A 19,528-nucleotide genomic window follows, 5' to 3' on the forward strand; every position below is an offset into this window, starting at 1 on the left:
ATGAAATAATTGCTCTATACTCCGTCTAGAGGATTACTAGTCTATGGTTACTTACCACTAAATTCAGCTTTTACATTTTCTGATACAATTTTTTGAGTTATACGTGTCCACTTTTTTCTATGATAGGTAATCGTTAGCAGTTCTCGATTGAAAACGTGATAAAGATTCGTAAGATGATGACGATGATGACGGTAAATGTGTACTAGTTGCTTTTTAAATATTGTAGATTAGATGTAAGTAATATCTTCATTTAATTAAACACATAATATTGTTGTCGAGCGTGGACTGTAGCTTTTTTCTTTATGTTTGTTCTCCGAAGTGAAGAAACGCAGTCTGGAACGCGCCGGCCGCTATGTTGCCCAGAAGTCCGCTTTTACCACCAATTACCGGGATGTTTATGTGAAATAAGTGCTTGGGTGGGTGAGTAAAACTCTCTGAATAAGCAACCAAGATCGGGGTTTATATAGGCAAATATCCCGTCGTAGGTACTTTTCCAGCAACCAGTGGGTGTTACATGGAGAGTCAGTTTTATTTATTTCGACCAATCACCTTAATCTATTACATTTCATTAAAAACAGTGATACAAGACTTAAAACTAGGCACATAACATTCCACACAATACATTAACATGATATAAACACATAAAAGTAAAATTACACGAATTCGAATTGACACGTAAAATCAAGATTAATCTAAAACATGCATGATTAAGAGCTATCCACGACAATTGTATTATACATGTGAGACAATTTAGAATATCTCTGATCACCATGCATCTGGCAACACTAAAAGTAAAATTCCCGCCAATAGTTTAGATTTTTGTATGCCTAAAGCTGATGAAGTATGTAGATATAGGTAAGGCATTAATGATCGAATGTACATACCTAACTAATGTAAGCTACATTAATTAATACTACTAAAGTACATAAAGTATGATTAGAATAATATTTGCAATTCTTTATTTTACGTGCAATAAAAAAAGGAATGTAGAAATGTGTCAGTATTTTTATTTAACTCACACTTCTTAGGAATAAGTAGTCATCAAAATTCAAAACATCAATTAATGTTTTGTTTCCTGAATACTGCAGGAATACTAGACTGACGGGACCCATTCTGATAGGTACTTGTAAAGTGCTTGTAAATAAACAAAGGTTTTCCAATGGAGCAGCTAAAACAATCCCACTTTTGAACAAACCCAACGGCGAATAGTTTAAGGATATCAATATACTTACAGTCACTCACTCAGCAATAAATAGGTACTTATGTGTCAGAAATCTGAGTAACACAACTTTGCGTGAGTATCCTTCCTTTTCATCGGCCCGCATTCATTTCAGACATATTTCAGACTTTCACTGAGGTAGAGATGAGAGGAGACGTGCGGCAATCAACCAATAGCATTGGTTGTAATCTCTTCTCCGCTCCACTGAATGACAACTGACAATTAACCAATGCAAATATTGGTTGATTCCTGCACGTCTCCTCTCATCTCCGCCTCAGGGGCCACAGCATTAAGTTAAAGAATCGCCTCGCCTGTCAAAAACATCAATGCAAATAGGTGTGTGTGTGTGTCGTAAGCGTGAAGACCTCGGACAGAATGACCATCCATGTCGGCGCCGCGCCCAAATGAATCAATGCTCTTATCAGCCCTGATAACCTAACATCGCCGATAACCCATTCCACCGGCACACCGCACGCTTCCTACACATTTCGCGTATTTATTACTTATTATAATTGCACGACAACTCATTATAATGATGACTTGGTGATCGTTGATTGTCACTTTCATAAAGTTAGCCGGCGTGTTGACCAGTATTTCTGATGACCCACGATCGCTTGGAATTGTTACCGATGTAGGGGTTAGGTAATTAAAAGTAGGACATGTCTAGGGGTTTATGAATAAACAGTATTGTTAGTGTTAGAAAATGTTTGTGTTAGTGTGTTTATTGCTGTGTGCGCGCGCGCGTGCTCAAGATCAAATTGTTGTTGAAGTCATTAGGTAAGTATTAAGACTATTAACAGTATTAACGTCTTTCTTTTTGGGTCTTCAACTCTTCAGTGCTTTGGGCCTAGGTATATACCTTTCAGTTAGTATATATGCATATAATATACCTAATTAAAAGAGTCGAATAGGAGGAAAACTTCGATAGGTACCTAAGGATTTCACAACACATGCCAATGATGCTTATTTGAATATTATTAAATAATATAATACAAGTATTTATAAAGCTGTCCTGCTTTGATAAGACGTTGCGGCGTCGTCGCTATATCAGATTACGGTGAACCAGCATAAGCCGCGTGTTTATGAGACAACTTTTATTCAACACTCAATCACATTTATTAAATTTGTTAAACTACAAGAATGTTATCTAAAATCAGGACAATAACAGAATCCAGACAGTTAGTACTTTGAGTGATTTTGACAAATATATGGGGTCAAACCTTCGCCTCATATAAATACCTCGTCTGTATATTAATTATACCGTACCTAGTGTACCTACCTATGTATGTATTATGCATGATAACCACTTGTTTATTTGCCAGAGGAAAGGGAAAATAAAGTCGCAAAGAGCAATTAATGAAGGTGAGGTATGCTTCTTATTGGGGCTGGCAACTGTCATGCAAAGATATGGTATAGATGTCGCCAGCATAGGTTTTACCTATTTCTAGTTTTATTCTATAAGATTTGGATTAAAGGGCCACCTTGGCCATAAACTCCAAAATAACAAGAATTAGATTCTATTCGTAGGATTGACATGTAAAACCTAATGCTGTGCCATCAGTAAAATACTGTGTACTGATGTGTTGTGTTGTAGGCTGCAGTACGAGCAGACGCAGACGCTGGTGGTCAACCGGTCCGTAGAGTATGTGGTCGAGTTTGTCCCGGTAAGTGCTACCTACTATCTAACATCAAGTATAGGAAAAGCTCGGGTATAAGTATAGTGAATGCTCCTTTCTTAACTAATACAAGCAACCTTTCCGCCACTATATAAGAATATTCAAATTCTTAGGGTAAAAACAGAGTGTCCGCGACCATCCTCTGCATATCTTTTGTGCAAATATTTCATTGGGTATAGGTGCTGACGACGAACATCCACAATATATTATATATAGAATAGAATATCGACGAATAGAAGGCTATTAATGTTATAACTACTGTTTGATAAGATAATAGCAGATCTGAGATTTGTTTAAATTCCTAGTAATATTTATAAACACTAACATCCTCCCTTTAGATTATTATATGGTTGACAGACAGAGCAGCAAATGGTATGGCCGGCGCGGATAACAGCCCACGTGTCTGCCGGCGACGTGGCTCGTCCCGTGCTGCTCACCGCGCGGCAGCGCTCTGGTAACAATACCTACTTATTCAATATTTTCTGCAACTGTACTTATTCAATATTTTCGGTAACTGTACTTATTCAATATTTTCGGTAACTGTATCATGATCATTGAAAGCTCCACCAGTGAATGCGATGGATATTGGCAACAGTCAGATCCAGATGACTCCCGGAACCTTCATCATTAGATTCATTAGTTTAACCTTTTAGTTCATAATATAAAACCTTTGCTCGAATAAACACGGATTTATAGAATTGTTAGTTTATGTATAATTGCCTTATCTAATAAACTAATTAATTATGTAAACTAATTTGTAAAATAAATAATGTTGACGTAGACTATAAAACATTATTTTTGATCTAAAAAAGCGGCCAAGTGCGAGTCGGACTCGCCCATGAAGGGTTCCGTATTTAGGCGATTTATGACGTATAAAAAAAAACTACGAGTATCAGTTCGAAGTATGGGGAACCCCAAAAATTTATTGTTTTTTTTTTCTATTTTTGTGTGAAAATCTTAATGCGGTTCACAGAATACATCTACTTACCAAGTTTCAACAGTATAGTTCTTATAGTTTCGGAGAAAAGTGGCTGTGACATACGGACGGACAGACAGACGGACAGACGGACAGACAGACAGACATGACGAATCTATAAGGGTTCCGTTTTTTGCCATTTGGCTACGGAATCCTAAAAACCTGATACGTCATGCAGTCTAAATATCGACAGATTTGACTAAACATCGCCAAGACACCCCGTGATCATAATGATGCCGGAGGTGCTAGGGGATTGTGTTTGCGAATGGTTTGCGATACCTTTAAGAATTCTGGATACCTACTCCATAACATAGGGATTCCCCAGTGATTGTAAAGGATTCGCGACCAGACACAGTGGTGATATTGATGACAGCCGAGTGACTGGCCTGCTTGCGGGATATAAGTCTGTGAAATTGAATATGGGTACGTGATGGCCATGTCTGATCCTTGCTTACACCAAACGATCTCGTTTCACAGGTGCAACGACGTGGCAGCTCCCTTACTACCACGAGCAGCGGCTGCTGTATGAACTCACGCGGACGCTGTGCCCCGACGGAGCGGGCGGAGATCAGATAGACTCGGAACATTGTGGTTCGTTACCTACTTTATGATCTTTAACCGACTTCAAAACTTCGAATGAGGAATGTCCTCATTCCAATTCGGGTTCTTTGTTATTAGGTATCTGTTCTACGATTTGTAGATAATAATTGCTGGTCCCATTGTCAGTCCGTTTAGATGGATCTGTGGAAAACACTATTAGTAAGGTAATTTGTATATTTTTAGTGAAGCTGCTGATACATGGGCGTACGCACAGTGGGGCTGTCTGACCCGAAGTTAAGAATTTTTAAAAATTGGACCAATATTTATAAGTTTATTTACTTCTGCCCCACCCCTTAACAATTTCTGGTTACGTCCATGTGCTGATAAACTTCATAATTGTTTAGCGAATTCGGATCTTTTTCGTTCTGATAAGAAACATATTATCATTTTAACACAACTTTTTTTTGATATTCGACAACCTTTCATCAAAGGGATTTTTAAATAGTTCCAATGCGATCCCCTAGATGGCAACGACGCGCAGCGTGGCTTCACGCTACACGTGGGGTCGACGTGCGCCACGCCCGTGGAGGTGACGCTGCGCGCCGACCCGGCGAGGAACTTCCTCATCCAGTACAACATAGACAGCTCCTTCGTGATTACCAAGGTAATGCCCGCACCTAGGTACATACATTTTATTCAGTTCCGCTTCAATCGTGGAAACCGCAAAATATGTTTTGTATGAGGCCATGGCCTGTTCGAAGTGAAGATTTTTTTTAATCATACCTTCCCTGAGCGCCAAAGCAATATCGGAAAAATAGAAAAAACTTTTATCTAAAGCTTTGCTTATACTTATTAAGTCATTCTCATTGTCCTTCAAAAACACTCCGTAGAATGAAAACTGATCGTAATTTGTAGACGGCGCCTTTGGTGGTGCTGTACCGCTGGCCGGAGAATCAGGATCGAGCAAGACTGATAGTGAGCGCCGAGGATGAGGTGTGCGCCACCGTCTCCGTACAGAACTATACGGTGAGTCTCTTTTACATTAATTAGCACCATCTATTGCTGAGGATTTAGGGGAAAACAACCCCTATTGGCGCACGAGTGACCACTCGGGCGTGTTCTTCGACCTTCGGGAATGTTCGTGTAACGCGGCCGACTCGTTGGTGTGCAGCATTGAGTCGCTGGATACGGTTGTTTGTTTTTCGTTCCGTGCTTATAAAAAAGTTCAAATTGTCAGCGACGAGATAAGCATGGAAATATGATATTGTTGAACAAGTTTGTATTAATTGCATACACAAATTAATCATCTATCAAGTGCCATTCAATCGATTCTGATAGAAAGCTGATTAAAATATTTATGTAATTATTTATCAAAATGGAGGTAAGCGGGTAATTGGAGCCTACGATTTATCTAAAGATCTATCTAAAGATCTGAAGGATCTAAAGATTTATCTTTATTAGCAGAGTAAGGTTTTGCTGATTTAGTTATGGTAAAAATCATATCCAGCAAGATTCTAAATTATGGCTCTCATTACCCTTATGAAAATTTATTAGGCTCTCATTTCCCGAAGTGTGGGGTAATGAGAGCGAATGACTTTTTTTATATTTTGATTTATTTTTCCAAAAAGCATATCTTTAGCAGGTTCAAAACGTGATTATCTGATACTCAAATAAACAAGCGGTTTATGTTCATAATTGAAACATATTATAATTTAAACATATGTCGTTTTTATTAACAATTTTCCTTAGTAGGCTGATGGTGTACATACCTAACATAGGGACACCATTTGTGGGTGGCTGAATATATCGATGCGAGAGCGACATGGCCTCCCGCGGGGTTTCATGGGAAGTTTGCGGTAGCTGGTGCTGAACGCCCTTAGTATTTGTCTCTTGTCAGCGAGTGCCATGAATTAGGTCTCGTCACAAATCTTGTGACCCTCCACCGGTAGACGGTACCTACTACAACACCGGTACAACTACTCTTACTCTCCGAAGATAATTCTTCTCTGCACTCTGAACGATATTCCATTCCTAACGATGAATACGGCTTTGTTGTATAGAAAAAGGCTTAACCAGGCATTTTTTCAGTGTCCTATCGCGCAGTCGATAAACGCGATAGAGGTGATCGGACTTAGGATGACCGTGGAGAAGTCAGGAGCTGTGCAACTAGCGGTATGTATTTGTTTATTATCAACAGTTTAACTAACTTTTCTTTTTTATGTACGACAGTACCATGTACCGATTAAAGCGCTGGTGGCCTAGCGGTAAGAGCGTGCGACTTGCAATCCGGGGGTCACGGGTTCAAACCCCGGCTCGTACCAATGAGTTTTTCGGAACTTATTGTACGAAATATCATTTGATATTTTTACCAGTCGCTTTTCGCTGAAGGAAAACATCGTGAGGAAACCGGACTAATCCCAATACGGGCCTAGTTTACCCTCTGGGTTGGAACTTGGAAGGTCAGATGGTAGTCGCTTTCGTAAAAACTAGTACCCACGCCAATTACTGGGATTAAATGCCAAGCGGACCCCAGGCTCCCATGAGCCGTGGCAAAATGCCGGGACAACGCGAGGAAGATGAGTACCATGTACCGATTCACAGTGGTTACATTGTCAGCAGATCAGAATCTGATGATGATGATAATTATTTTACATATAGTCCTGGAGAAATCCCGTCACTCTACAAATATTGTAGGTTACTGGTTATTTTTCTTGGTAACTCGTGCATTTTAACTCTGAAAACTACATTTGGTAAAGTGTGATTAAGACAGATAAAGACCATAAAGTAATGGTCATACCTATTCTTTATTGAAGTATTTTTTTCTTCTTAATGTTATTAGATCTGTATCATCTGTAGATCCCTTTAGTAAAATAGTTCTGTGTTACAGCGCAGCTCGTACCCATACGGGTTCCTAGTGGTGGCCGTAGTTCGCGCTGACCAGAGGCCGTGCCGTGGCGACGATACCGAAGGTGATTCCGACTGGCTGATGGAAGCCGCCTTATGGGGCGAAAGGGACGAGAGCCAATATGTGGCCACTACCAAGACCGTAACCTTTACTGTCAAGGTACGATGTAGTTTTATCTCCTCCGATATTACCTTCAAGAAATTCAAGAAAAGAGCGTACTTGAAGGCCGGCACCGCAGTTACCCTCTCGTGTTGCGGGTACCCATATAGGCCGTTGCCTATTGCTTAGTATAAGCATAAGGCACGACTCATGCAAACCGGTGGCTGCCGGAAGCCACTTTGTAAGCTGTAAAAGACGAGACTGAATTTCCACTCACTGATAATGTCATGTACTCGTAATATGGATACACTTCCTCAACTGTCCGCCCGATGGAATGGCTTCCTGATGCTGGCCAGCTGAAATAATTTAATTTCAATACTTATAGAGAACACATTAATAAAAAGAAGTGTGGGCGGTCCATCACTGATGTACTACTATATTTTGTTGAAAATTGCGGCAGCCGCTTTAAGGTGGACAGCTAGGGTATTCCGTATTTTTGAAAGTGTTGTGACTGATGCTGGAGATTTTGAAATGTTGTGACTGTTTCAGGCGGCGTTGTCCCGCGGGCAGTACGTGTTAGCGGCTTGTGTGACTATAGCGGTATTCCTGCAGTTCTACGTGGCGTTCGGCGCGCTGGTGCTGGCGCGCCGCTGGGAGCCGCTGTCGCGCCGCATCGCCTCGCTCGCCGTACTAGCACCTGACGGTAACCGTAACCACCATACACGATCGTACATTACGAGTACACGTGCTCACTTGCAAGTTTTGCAATATCAAGCAATGGCTGATATGGTGAGACAGAAAGTTTTGTATAAACGTAGACAAATCAATATTATAAGAAGAAGAATATCCAAATAGATTAACCCAGCTGAGATGAGACCTGACTTCGTTTGGGCGTTGGTTCTTTATGAATTTGTCGTCTAATCGAGGCCCACATCTCCGTTTAGGCGATGTATATTTGTTTGTATGTTTCCAGTGACAGATGGGCAGCCATCGCAGACCGATGCCAGCATCTCGGCCGCTTCGCCCACGCGACGACGAAGGGACTCCAGTGAGTCAGCATAAATTATAATGTAGTTTTGAACACAATTTCAAATCGATATAAAAATAAATGTTGGATTTGGTTTTAGCGGCGACGTTTGACAGCAGCGACAACAGCGACACAGAATCTGACGAGGAGCCAACGGCCTCACCGACCGCCTCGCCAACGGCCCCCGCCCCACCCACACAAGTCCCAGTTAACGCGCCTGATGCAACCACCCCACCCGCCAGCGCCACCCCTGCGGCCTCTCCTGGAGTTACCCGCTCAGCACCGCTTGTCAACTCCACTCCTGTAGACTCGCCCGAAGTCCTCCGATCAGAGGCTCTCAATACAACCGCTCCTGTGTCACCAGAAGCTCCTATCCCTTCGGCTGTTCCTACTCAACTATCTAGCTCCCCACAGGCCACGACTGATATAGTAACGGACGGGTTCTAAATGAAACTAATGTTCAGGTACCTAATAAGGTTTTAGTTAGGTTAAGTTTTTTTTTTTTAATTTATTAAGAAACAAACAGTCTTATACAACAGATAAGTATATAGAGTAACATTCTTCTAGTAATAGACTTATAGTTTCCTATGCTTGGAGGATACAACTAAACGGAGTAGCCATTAACAGGCTTTCCCCTCTGTCGAAAATAGGCGGCCAACGGTCATACACAATGTATGGACTGACGTTTATCTGACATGGCTATTTTTACGTTACGCATACATTTGACGTTCCCCTCCCCCGCAAAAATCGGCAGACTGTTTTGTACAGAAAATTACAGACATGGCGTCTCCGTTTGATTATATCCTCCAAGTTCCTATATGTAAACAAATATTATAATAAAAACTTATTACTACAAAAAGTTATTAAGTTTAGTTTTAAGTGATTTCTAAATTTTACTGAATTCACGAAATGACTTATTATACTACCCTGCTGAAACAAGCTACACCGACGAAATTGACGAGTTGTACTATATTCAGGAGGCAGTAGCAAACGGCCGCCCGCTGTCAGCGGTAGACCGGCCGTTCGGTCTGCCGGCCGAGCTCCGGCTGGCGGCGCTGGCGCGGCGCCGCGCGCGCGTGCTGCGCGCGCGCTCCGACCGCTACCTGCACACGCTGTACACTGTGGCCGTCTTTTACGCGCTACCTGTGGTCCAGTTTGTTGCCGCCTTTCAGATGGTGAGATCCTTGTAGCTTAAGCCCTTGCTACACGGTCGCCGACAAGCCTTCTAACCGTCTGTCCTTGGTCTGACCTTGGTCAGTTTTAGTCAAATTTTGTTGGAAACAACTGTCTACACGGTCCGTCCAGACCAAGGCCACGCGGTCTGAGGGGCTTGTCGGCGACCGTGTAGCAAGGGCTTTATACAGACGCCCGGATGGTATCAGAAGAGCCTCCGTTCGAGAGCTGCCCCGCCCGAACCGTCCCTGTCTTTTTTGTATTCGTTGTGGTCCAGTTCAAAGCTGCATTCCCGATGTTGATACTAATTAGTAGGTTTAACCTTTTTAACATGAATACGTATATAGCTAAGACTTAAAAATACAACTCCCTTTCTTTCTTTCCTTTCCGTATAAAGCACAGAAAAAAGCAGATGAGAGAGAAAAGAGTAACGGTTCAGTTTTGTGTCCATTCTAAGGATGTACTTAAACTTTTTCATTTGGTAAGCATATCAGTCTATCAATTAAGTACCTATGCAAAATTATATCCATTTTGACTTACCTACGCTAATTAATACTCGTATCGTATCAATACATAATATACTTTTCCCAATCTTTTCAAGCCTTTTTAGGGTTCCGTACCCAAAGGGTAAAAACGGGACCCTATTACTAAGACTCCGCTGTCCGTCCGTCCGTCTGTCACCAGGCTGTATCTCACGAACCGTCTCTCACAAATACTAAGAACAGAATAAAATAAAGATTTTAGTGGGGCTCCCATACAACAAACGTGATTTTTGACCGAAGTTAAGCAACGTCGGGCGGGGACAGTACTTGGATGGGTGACCGTTTTTTTGCTTGTTTTGCTCTATTTTTTGTTGATGGTGCGGAACCCTCCGTGCGCGAGTCCGACTCGCACTTGGCCGGTTTTTTTGTATGTTATTCTTTGTTATTTGTCCAGGTGATGAACGTGTCGGGTTCCCTGGACATCTGCTACTACAACTTCTTGTGCGCGCACCCGGCGGGCGCGCTGGCGGACTTCAACCACGTCTTCTCTAACTTTGGATACCTGCTGCTGGGTGCTCTATTGATGATACAAGTGCGAGCGAGACGGCAACGGCGTTTTAAAAAGCCCCGGCATGAGGTAAGACTCACTTCAAAGAGCACCAATTTCTGACAACTAGATTAAGAGCGATACGACATATTGCCACAGCTTCTGATGTGACCTACCGTGGGTGTCTTTGGGAAACGTAAACTTTTACATGTGTCCGCAGGAGTACGGAATACCAGCGCACTACGGTCTGCTGTCGGCGCTGGGCGCGGGCATGATGGTGGTCGCACTGCTCTCCGCCAGCTACCACGTGTGCCCCAACGGGCTCAACTTTCAGTTCGGTGCGTATCATAGGCGATTGCTTTAATCCAGCTTTTTTAAACCTGCGGATCAGTACCCCTTGGGAGTGGGTTGGGAAAACAGGATACTGCCGCTGAAACTGCTGAAACTGATGCCAAGGGTATGTGATTGCAAAAAAATCAGGCTATAAGGTGGGTTGTGAAGAAAAAACATGTTAAGGAGGTCACATGATGAAAAATGTTGAAAAACACAGACAGAGACCCTGTACTCTGCCTCCTGGCAACACTTTTATGACTTTTGTGTTTTGCAGACGTGGCGTTCATGTACGTGCTGGCGGTATTAAGCATGGTGAAGATCTACCAGGCGCGCCACCCCGACGTCAACGCGCGCGCACACGCCACGTTCGGCGTGCTCGCCGTGCTTATTGCCATTGGTATTTAAATTAAACTATATTATTATTAGTATTATTACCTCTGGTGTTGCAGGTGACCATGGGCGACGGTAACAATCGCTTGCCTATCAGGCGAATCGTCTGCTCGTTTGCCTCCTATGTCATAAAAAAACTTGCGTAGACTTGGTAACTAATTTAACGACGGTTCGGACTGAAGAAGTACATATTAGGCTTTTTCTTGGAGCTTTTTTCCATCAAGCCTCGCTTGATATGATACATCGAAGATTTACGGCCAACTTTTAACATGAATAACATGATGGCCAAAACGAACAATGGACATTTAACAATTTAAGTCGATAAACTGTCATCTCTGCCAATGGATACCTGGTCGTATGGTTCGAGTCCGCATACATACCTCCCGTCATGCGTAGTTCTTCACCTTAGTTGACTTTAGTAGCCATAGGTTTACGAGGAGCAGTTAGATTTTAGTATTTTCCAGTGGTGTGGGGCGTCCTGGGCGGCGGCGCGCTGTTCTGGGGCACGGCCACGGTGTTGCACGTGTTCGCCGTGCTGCTGATGTCGCTGCGCATCTACTACGTCGGCCAGTTCCGCCTCGGTGAGACATTCACTCTTAGAATAAGAATAAGAAACCATTTATTGCAACACAAAAAGCATACAGGTTACAAAACATAAGGATTGAAAAAATAAGAATAATTGTGCGGCAAAAGGAACGGGCTCAGCATACGCTGCGTCAGTCATTTCATTACAAATTGCCTGCGCCGCGCTGATTTTCAGTCCGTCCCCTTCACTGAACCACATTGACATTTATGCGGGTTAAAAAAAAATCTAAACAAAAAACCACTACAAAGATCTCTAGTTAAAGTAGGTAATAATAGTTTAAGTCTTGTTATTGGATAAGTCTTATCTTAATTTTACAGTTTGCAATTTATCAGAAATAAGTACTTTTTTAACAGTTAGAAAAACAAAAAACCGACATTATTATTAGAAGTATGTTAAAAATCGTTTTGCAGGACTATTTTTACTACAAATGAATATTACAATGTGTTAAATTACGAATTAGCTTGACATTAACTCTTCTCGCATTCTTTCTATAGATGTTGTTGGCCATCGACCAGCATCGTCGTGAAAGGTCTAACTGGCACCCATAGCCAGCTGGTGGATGTTAGGTCAAATAAAGGAAGAAAAGCTTTGACAAGTGCCTGAATGGTGACGTCTCTATACATTAATTTCTAAACCAGTTCAGTTCAGTGTGCCCATACAAAATGATATAATATGACAAAGTGTGCTTTCACTTTGAAGTTGTGAACCCATAGTGGAAGCACGGACTCCTGAAAAAAAGCTTCATGACCCCACATTGGGGGCACCCAAACAGGCAACATGGTGAGATAAGATAAGTAATCGTAAGTTCAATATTCGTTAAGTCTTGGTGCCCTTGGTGGTGGTGCCATCGATGCAAAACACCACTACAGAATACTCGAATGACGTTTCATTTCCTTACAGAGAAGCAGAGCTTGTTCGTAGCGGCTCGAGGGTTCCAACCTCGCTCGCGACCATTGTATGCGGCGCGGCTGGTGCTGCTGCTCATAGCCAACGCCGTCAACTGGATGTTTGCCATTTACGGGTATATACCTACAGCTAGAGGCGAATGTAATGTCATTAAATGTCAGCCGCTATGGCGATGGCGCCCCAAAGTGGTCCTTAAGTCTTGATCATGTGTTAGTAGGTACAATTTAAAGGCATAAATTGTAATTTTAGGCCCTATAAGCAATGTACCTACTTGCCTGCGAGTAGTATGTCTAAAGGATGATAGAGTCTGGCAGCAGTCTATTAGCTCGCGACCTCGGAAGAAAAACGTAGATGCAGGCGCGAACAAGTGAACAAAGATATTTGGGAAAGGGCTTCGTCAAGAAGTGGACATGTTTTGGCCATTTGGCTGCTATAATGAATGTTGATAGAAGACCGTTTCTTTTATTTTTTGCCATTTTTGTGTTATTTTCTACTCAGAATCACGAGCTCTATTGATCCTAATGGGATAAAAAAATGCCCCAGTTTTTTTCCTATTGTGTTACCATTTCACCATAAAGGTACTTTGTATGGCGGTAACAAAAAGGAAAATTTGAAAAATGTATGGAAATTTTAGTACACTTTTTTCTCCTATAAGGATGAAAAGGGCGCGCGATCCTGACTAGAAATAACAATAAAGTGGCAAAAAAGGTCACAATATATAAAAATGGCAAAAAATAAAAGAAACGCTCAGAAATAGAAATACCTATATTAAATTAATGATGTTTTGCGTGCAGGTTGTTCATGCAAGCGGCGGACTTCGCGTCGCATTTGCTGAACGTGTTGCTAGCGAACACGTTGTTGTACATGCTGTTCTACCTCACCATGAAGCTCATGCACGGCGAGCGGCCGCGGTGGTATGTACTTTAACACTCCAACTTTTAGTGACTTTATAGGTCATAAGTACCTACTGACCTGAACAACTTTTCAGGACCAATGCCAAAACCGCAAAAAACTATTTGGGCGTTTCATACATTCCGGCTGTCAATGTGATATGCTGCTGATTTCTATGGGACAGCCAATTTTTTTCGCGATTTCAGCATTATTGTGGTCCCATAATAAAAGCTGTTCAGTATGACCTATAAAGTCACTACGCAGGTCGCAGAGTAAGTAAGTAAAGTAAAGTAAGTAAGTAAATACACTTTATTGCACCACAAAGAAAAATACAATAACAGATTTACAGTGTAAATAAAGGTAGCAACAGGCGGTCTTATCGCTGTAAGCGATCTCTTCCAGACAACCTTGGGGTAGCAGGATATAAAGAACAGAAAACTTTTAAAAACAGGTAGAGCACGAAATAAATTACAGGAATAAGAAGATTACACATTCGATCATATACTATTATATAAATATGTACCAATAGGTACAACCAAATAGGTTAATAAATATCACATACATATATAAATACATACAAAAATACAAACACAATATATATATAAGTAAATATATATATATATATATACACAGCGGCACATTAAGGAAGAGATAAGTAATGATTCTTTAGAAGGTTTTTAAAGCTTTGGAGAGTTTTAGCACACCTAATGTCTAACGGCAGACTGTTCCACAGACGAACAGCTCGAAACGTAAAGGAGTCATTATAAAATTTCGTAGAAGAAGGAGGGGGAACAAGTTGATATTTCCGTGAAGGCCTGACGGAGGAGAGATAACTAAAACGTTCTTTAAGGTATGAAGGAGTAGCGGGGTTGAAAAGAATGCTATAGAGAAGAGCTAATATATGAGAATTACGTCGAAGACGTATAGGGAGCCACTTGAGCTGGGCACGAAAGTTTGAAACATGGTCAAATTTACGCAGGCCAAATATAAATCTGATACAAAGATTTTGAAGGCGTTCAAGTTTACTAAGCTGGTCTTCATTAAGATCCAGATAACAGGTGTCGGCATAATCTAATATAGGCATAAGAAGCGATTGTGATAGCGCAATTTTGGTGGCGAAAGGCAAGAAGTTACGTAGTCGGCGAAGTGCACCCATTGATGCAAACATCCTCCTGCTTACCTCGCTAATCTGAGGGATCCAAGATAAAGTGCAGTCTATTATGATCCCGAGATTTTTTACCTGTTTAGCAAATGGAATATGGACACCATCAAACGTAATGGAAGGTAGCACAGAAAAATCAATCCTAGGAATAAGTTTAGAGCTACCCACAATTATCGTTTGGGTTTTAGTTGGGTTGACTGAAAGTCCGTAACGCCTACTCCAATCCGAAATGTTACCCAAGTCACGATTTACGCAGTTGATAATCATAGGTAGATCGCTAATGGTGCCTTGAGAGTAAATTTGTAGGTCATCGGCATAAAGGTGGTATGAGGAAGAAAGATTACTAGTAATTGAGTTTATAAAAATAGAAAAAAGAAGAGGAGACAACACGCCACCCTGCGGAACGCCGGCCAGCGTGCTGCACCACGAAGAACAGAGAGAATCAACTTTTACGCGTTGCCGACGACCTTTTAAATAACTACTAAACCAGTCAACCACTGCAGGAGATATATTAAAAGAATGAAGAATTCCGAGCAGAACGTCAAAATCAACCGTGTTGAAAGCGTTACTAAAATCCAACAGCGATAACACGGTGACCTTTCTGTTGTCCATTCCTGCTCGGATGTCGTCGGTAATTTTTACGAGTGCGGTAGCCGTACCATGGCCCGTTCGGAAGCCGGACTGGAAAGGATTCAAGAGCTCACGTCTATTTAAGAAAGATGTTAACTGATGATGTACAAGGCGCTCAAGGACTTTGGAAAGGAAAGGGAGGATAGAGATTGGGCGATAGTCAGAGAAAGAGGAAGGATTTGACTTTTTCGGAAGGGGAATGACGTCAGCGTCTTTCCAAAGTGAAGGAAAAATATTACAGGAAATTGAGTGGTTCAGGATGTGGGTAATAACAGGTACAAGGACATCAAGGAGAGCTAAGATCATGTTACGGCTAACGCTATCCACCCCGACGGCATTGGATGAAATATTTAAGATATTCTTCTTAACATCACTGTCGGTGAATTGAGTAAAAGAGAAGGATGGGTGATCAGGAGTTGGGATGTTAGAAAGAAAGTTGAGAGTGTCAGATTTAGCTGGTCCAGAAAAAGTGGCAGAAGTAGAAAAGTGGTGATTTAAGCGATCAATATCAATATTAGTGTTAATGGAATCTTGTGCAGATTTCCCTACTCCTAACGACCTGAGAAATCTCCAGACTTTAGCAGGATCACCATTCTTAACAGACCTGTGGATGTGACTCCTCTGGGCATCACGACACACGGTACTGCATCTATTACGCAATGTATGATACCTGCTTTTGTTTTTGTCAGACGGGTTGCCTTTATATTTAGATTTGGCCAAATTTTTCTTGGATATGAGTGACTTAATCTCCTTAGTCAGCCAGGGAGCAGGAACATGTTTGATTTTAATCGGACGTATCGGAGCATGAATATCGTAGATCTGCGTAAGAAGAGAATTGAAAAGAGATACTTTTCCATCTATGGTATCCGCCTCCAATATCGCATTCCAATCAACTAAAAGAGCATCTTCGCGAAGCTTATCAACATTCATCCGACCAAAACTGCGCTGAAGAAGAACCTTGGGAGACAACTTGGGGGGACGGATTTTATATGAAAGAAACAAAAGATGATGATAGGAAAAGGCATCCGCAGAGTACTGATTATATTTAGCAACATGATCAGTAGAGGAGACCAGAGTAAGATCTAGGAGCGATGGAGAACAATTTGGGAAGTGATGTGTAGGTTCAGAAGGTAAAATGGTCATGTTGCAAGCATCGACAATAGATTTTAGAGAGTTTGAGCGAAAATCATTTTTGAGTAAGCATGTATTAAAATCGCCCATAATAATATGGTGATTGTAAGATGGTAGAAGATCTTCAAGAAGCTTTTCGAAGCAGTTAAAGTAGTTAACTCGAAGAGAGGGAGAATAGAAGACGCCAAGAAGGAGTTTTGAGTGAGAGAAGCTCAGCTCAAGAAACAAGTACTCTGCGGTGTCAGAAGAAAGTGGTTGAGGCGACATGGTAAGAATAGAGAAAGGAATATGAGAACGGATATATATTGCAACCCTCCACCTCCGCGACACGCACGATCATTCCGTACCAAGCGGTAGCCTGGCAAGGAATAAGATATAGAGGGTAAGCAGAGTATGGCTGGTGGTTAAAATTTCAGCATGATATGACGACATAGGTACTTTTACCTTCTCGTAGTTTTGCTAATATGCTTGCCTGCTCTATCTACATAAATGTGATGTTCGTAGGTACGCTTGGTGCTACCTGGGCGGCGCGGTGGCGGCGTGGGTGCCGGCGCTGTACTTGTTCATGTCGGGCTCCACGGACTGGTCCGCCGCGCCCGCGCAGAGCCGCCACAAGAACCACGAGTGCATGGTGCGTAGTGTTGAGTCGTTCACTCGTGAGGCACCTCATTTGTACCACTCATTTTGTTAATTTGTCGCAGTACTTCGTACCGCAAAAATGTCTTACTTCACTCCCCTATTCATTTTACTTGATTCTAAAATTATCTTTCTCCTAAAAGTTCTATTCTTAACCTCCAGAATTGCACTTCAATTAAATGTTACTATTTATTTATTTATAAAGGAAGTGATGAATACCTACATAAATATGTACATATATATGTACATTAAATATTTTGTCGCCGTTGGAATTAATGGAATAGTCGACGCTGAAAATATGCTAGTACCTCACCTCATTTGAAGTAAGACATTGTAACACCTCATTTTAGAAAATGAGGTACTCATACAAACTCATTTTAAATTGATGTCCTACCCATCACTGTACACACCATTGTACACAGGGGCATTCGTATTCTGAATACGTGGCATCAGTGGCATCACTATCAGGTGGCATGCAGTGAGAGTGGATTAAACGTCACGAAACCCCGATACAGACGGTTATAGGCAAAACAATCCGAACGAGGAACATTAATTAGAACATTTAGGAAGGTTCCATCCAACGAATTTGCTACGGGCCCATGGTCCTACGGGAAAAATTATGCCACACATCATTAAGTATGATGTATACCTACTTACCACATCATTATATGTAATATTGTGGTGATGATGATGACTGTATTTTATTACTAACAAATTTTGTAAATTCAGCTGTAAGCGCTGCTCGCCGCATGGACGGTCGAACGATCGGCCCTCGGCTGCAGCGCTGACAGCCATATATTACACTCGCCGCCCGCAGGCGCATTGAGTCTTGATTGTCCCTAGAGACGTAATGGTTGTTATTCTTGCTGTCTATATAAAATATTTTATTCCGCTAGTTTTGCTTTCGCTCTTTCTCCTTCCTAATTTTATTCATAGAAGTATATATTAACCTTTTGGACGCCAATGACCGATATATCCGCACCGTAGGTTCAACGCCAAAGACCGATTAATCGGTCAAGACCACAGAGCAACACCGACCTACGTGCATATACATAAAGTTCAACTTCAGTTTTGACACTTCAATGAAGTGGCGTCTGAGTGACAGCTTTTGTGTTTGACACGGCGTGGAAAAGGTTAAAGGCACGTTTACCTTCCACTTCTACAATATTTAGGTACCTTGGACAAGACGGATCTACAACAAGGATATTATTTTCGTATATCTATCTCGGGCAAATCAATCAGCGTAGAAAGCAGCACAATATCGCAAGGCTAGCTTGTTTTCTATAATGGCCTAGAGAATACGTTTTACATCTAGGTTTTTTTGTCTGGGAGAAAGAGGCTTCAAATACTTACCAGTCATAATAATTGACATTATTACAGATAATGGATTTCTACGACTCTCACGACTTGTGGCACATGCTGTCGGCGGCGGCGCTGTACTTGTCCTTCGCGGCCATGCTCACGTGGGACGACGGGCTGTCCGCCGTCCGGCGCACCGACATCGCCGTGTTCTAATCAATAAACTGTTTTTCAATACTTGTTGTTAATGTTGTTACTTCTCCTTCTGCCTCATGCGACCCACAAAAGTGTAGAATATCAATTTGATATCAATATCACCAGATGTTTGGCTCTCTGTTTCTAACAAATATGGTTGTTGGTCAGATGGGGTGTGCTATCCAGATAACCTGTTCCAGATTCAAGAACTAATTTAGTTGTACATAATAATACCACGAATATCCTCAGTAGGCCTAGCACATGATTGACGCGACAGTAACTCGCGGCGAGATAGACTACCCGTCTTTTTCTAACTAAGTACCTATATTAAAATAAAAGAGGGGCGGGTAGTCTATCTCGCCGCGAGATACTGTCGCGCCAATCGTGTGCTAGCCCGGCAGGGAAGATCCGTCGGATCCGGTTACGATTGCAAAATTTTCAAACTTGCTTGCTTTTCAAATTTGAAAGAATAGCAATAGTGGAGTCAATATAAAGTTAAAGTTACATTAATTGCACAGTCAAATGTTTCTACACGGATGAATTATATATGATATTGACTACCCGGCTGCGAATTAACAACTTGATATCTGTTCCCGTTTTTGAGAAATAACATTTTTTTTATTTTATATTTTATACTACCTAAACAGTAATTTCACACTAGAGATTTTTTGAAGAATGGGCTATGAAGCTTACACGACTACACGGTCAGAATTTCTCCCGACAAT

The 19,528-nt window shown here is 41.7% G+C and overlaps 1 protein-coding gene across 1 annotated transcript; it reads left to right on the top strand.

The window, feature by feature from the left end:
* The first annotated feature begins 1,860 nt into the window (after nucleotides 1–1,860).
* Nucleotides 1,861–18,845, top strand: LOC134662645 (uncharacterized). The gene is made up of 20 exons (XM_063518920.1): nucleotides 1,861–1,996; nucleotides 2,814–2,883; nucleotides 3,253–3,349; nucleotides 4,349–4,462; nucleotides 4,936–5,075; nucleotides 5,327–5,437; nucleotides 6,500–6,583; nucleotides 7,299–7,475; nucleotides 7,965–8,118; nucleotides 8,389–8,463; nucleotides 8,543–8,871; nucleotides 9,420–9,617; nucleotides 10,552–10,734; nucleotides 10,865–10,982; nucleotides 11,252–11,374; nucleotides 11,832–11,948; nucleotides 12,854–12,974; nucleotides 13,654–13,773; nucleotides 17,178–17,304; nucleotides 18,690–18,845. Exons 1-20 carry the CDS (start codon nucleotides 1,923–1,925, stop codon nucleotides 18,822–18,824), a joined length of 2,667 nt encoding a protein of 888 aa, XP_063374990.1. The 5' UTR covers nucleotides 1,861–1,922; the 3' UTR covers nucleotides 18,825–18,845.
* Nucleotides 18,846–19,528: the final 683 nt, after the last annotated feature.

The sequence above is a fragment of the Cydia amplana genome, chromosome 1 (genome assembly GCF_948474715.1).
Source record: "Cydia amplana chromosome 1, ilCydAmpl1.1, whole genome shotgun sequence".
NCBI lineage: Eukaryota > Metazoa > Arthropoda > Insecta > Lepidoptera > Tortricidae > Cydia > Cydia amplana.

Excerpts from the sequence above, each read along its gene's own strand:
- LOC134662645 (XM_063518920.1), top strand. The coding sequence starts at position 1,923 with ATGTTTGTGTTAGTGTGTTTATTGCTGTGTGCGCGCGCGCGTGCTCAA. Across the intron at positions 3,350-4,348 it reads CACCGCGCGGCAGCGCTCTG|GTGCAACGACGTGGCAGCTC; the intron begins GTAACAATACCT and ends CTCGTTTCACAG. Across the intron at positions 6,584-7,298 it reads CAGGAGCTGTGCAACTAGCG|CGCAGCTCGTACCCATACGG; the intron begins GTATGTATTTGT and ends TCTGTGTTACAG.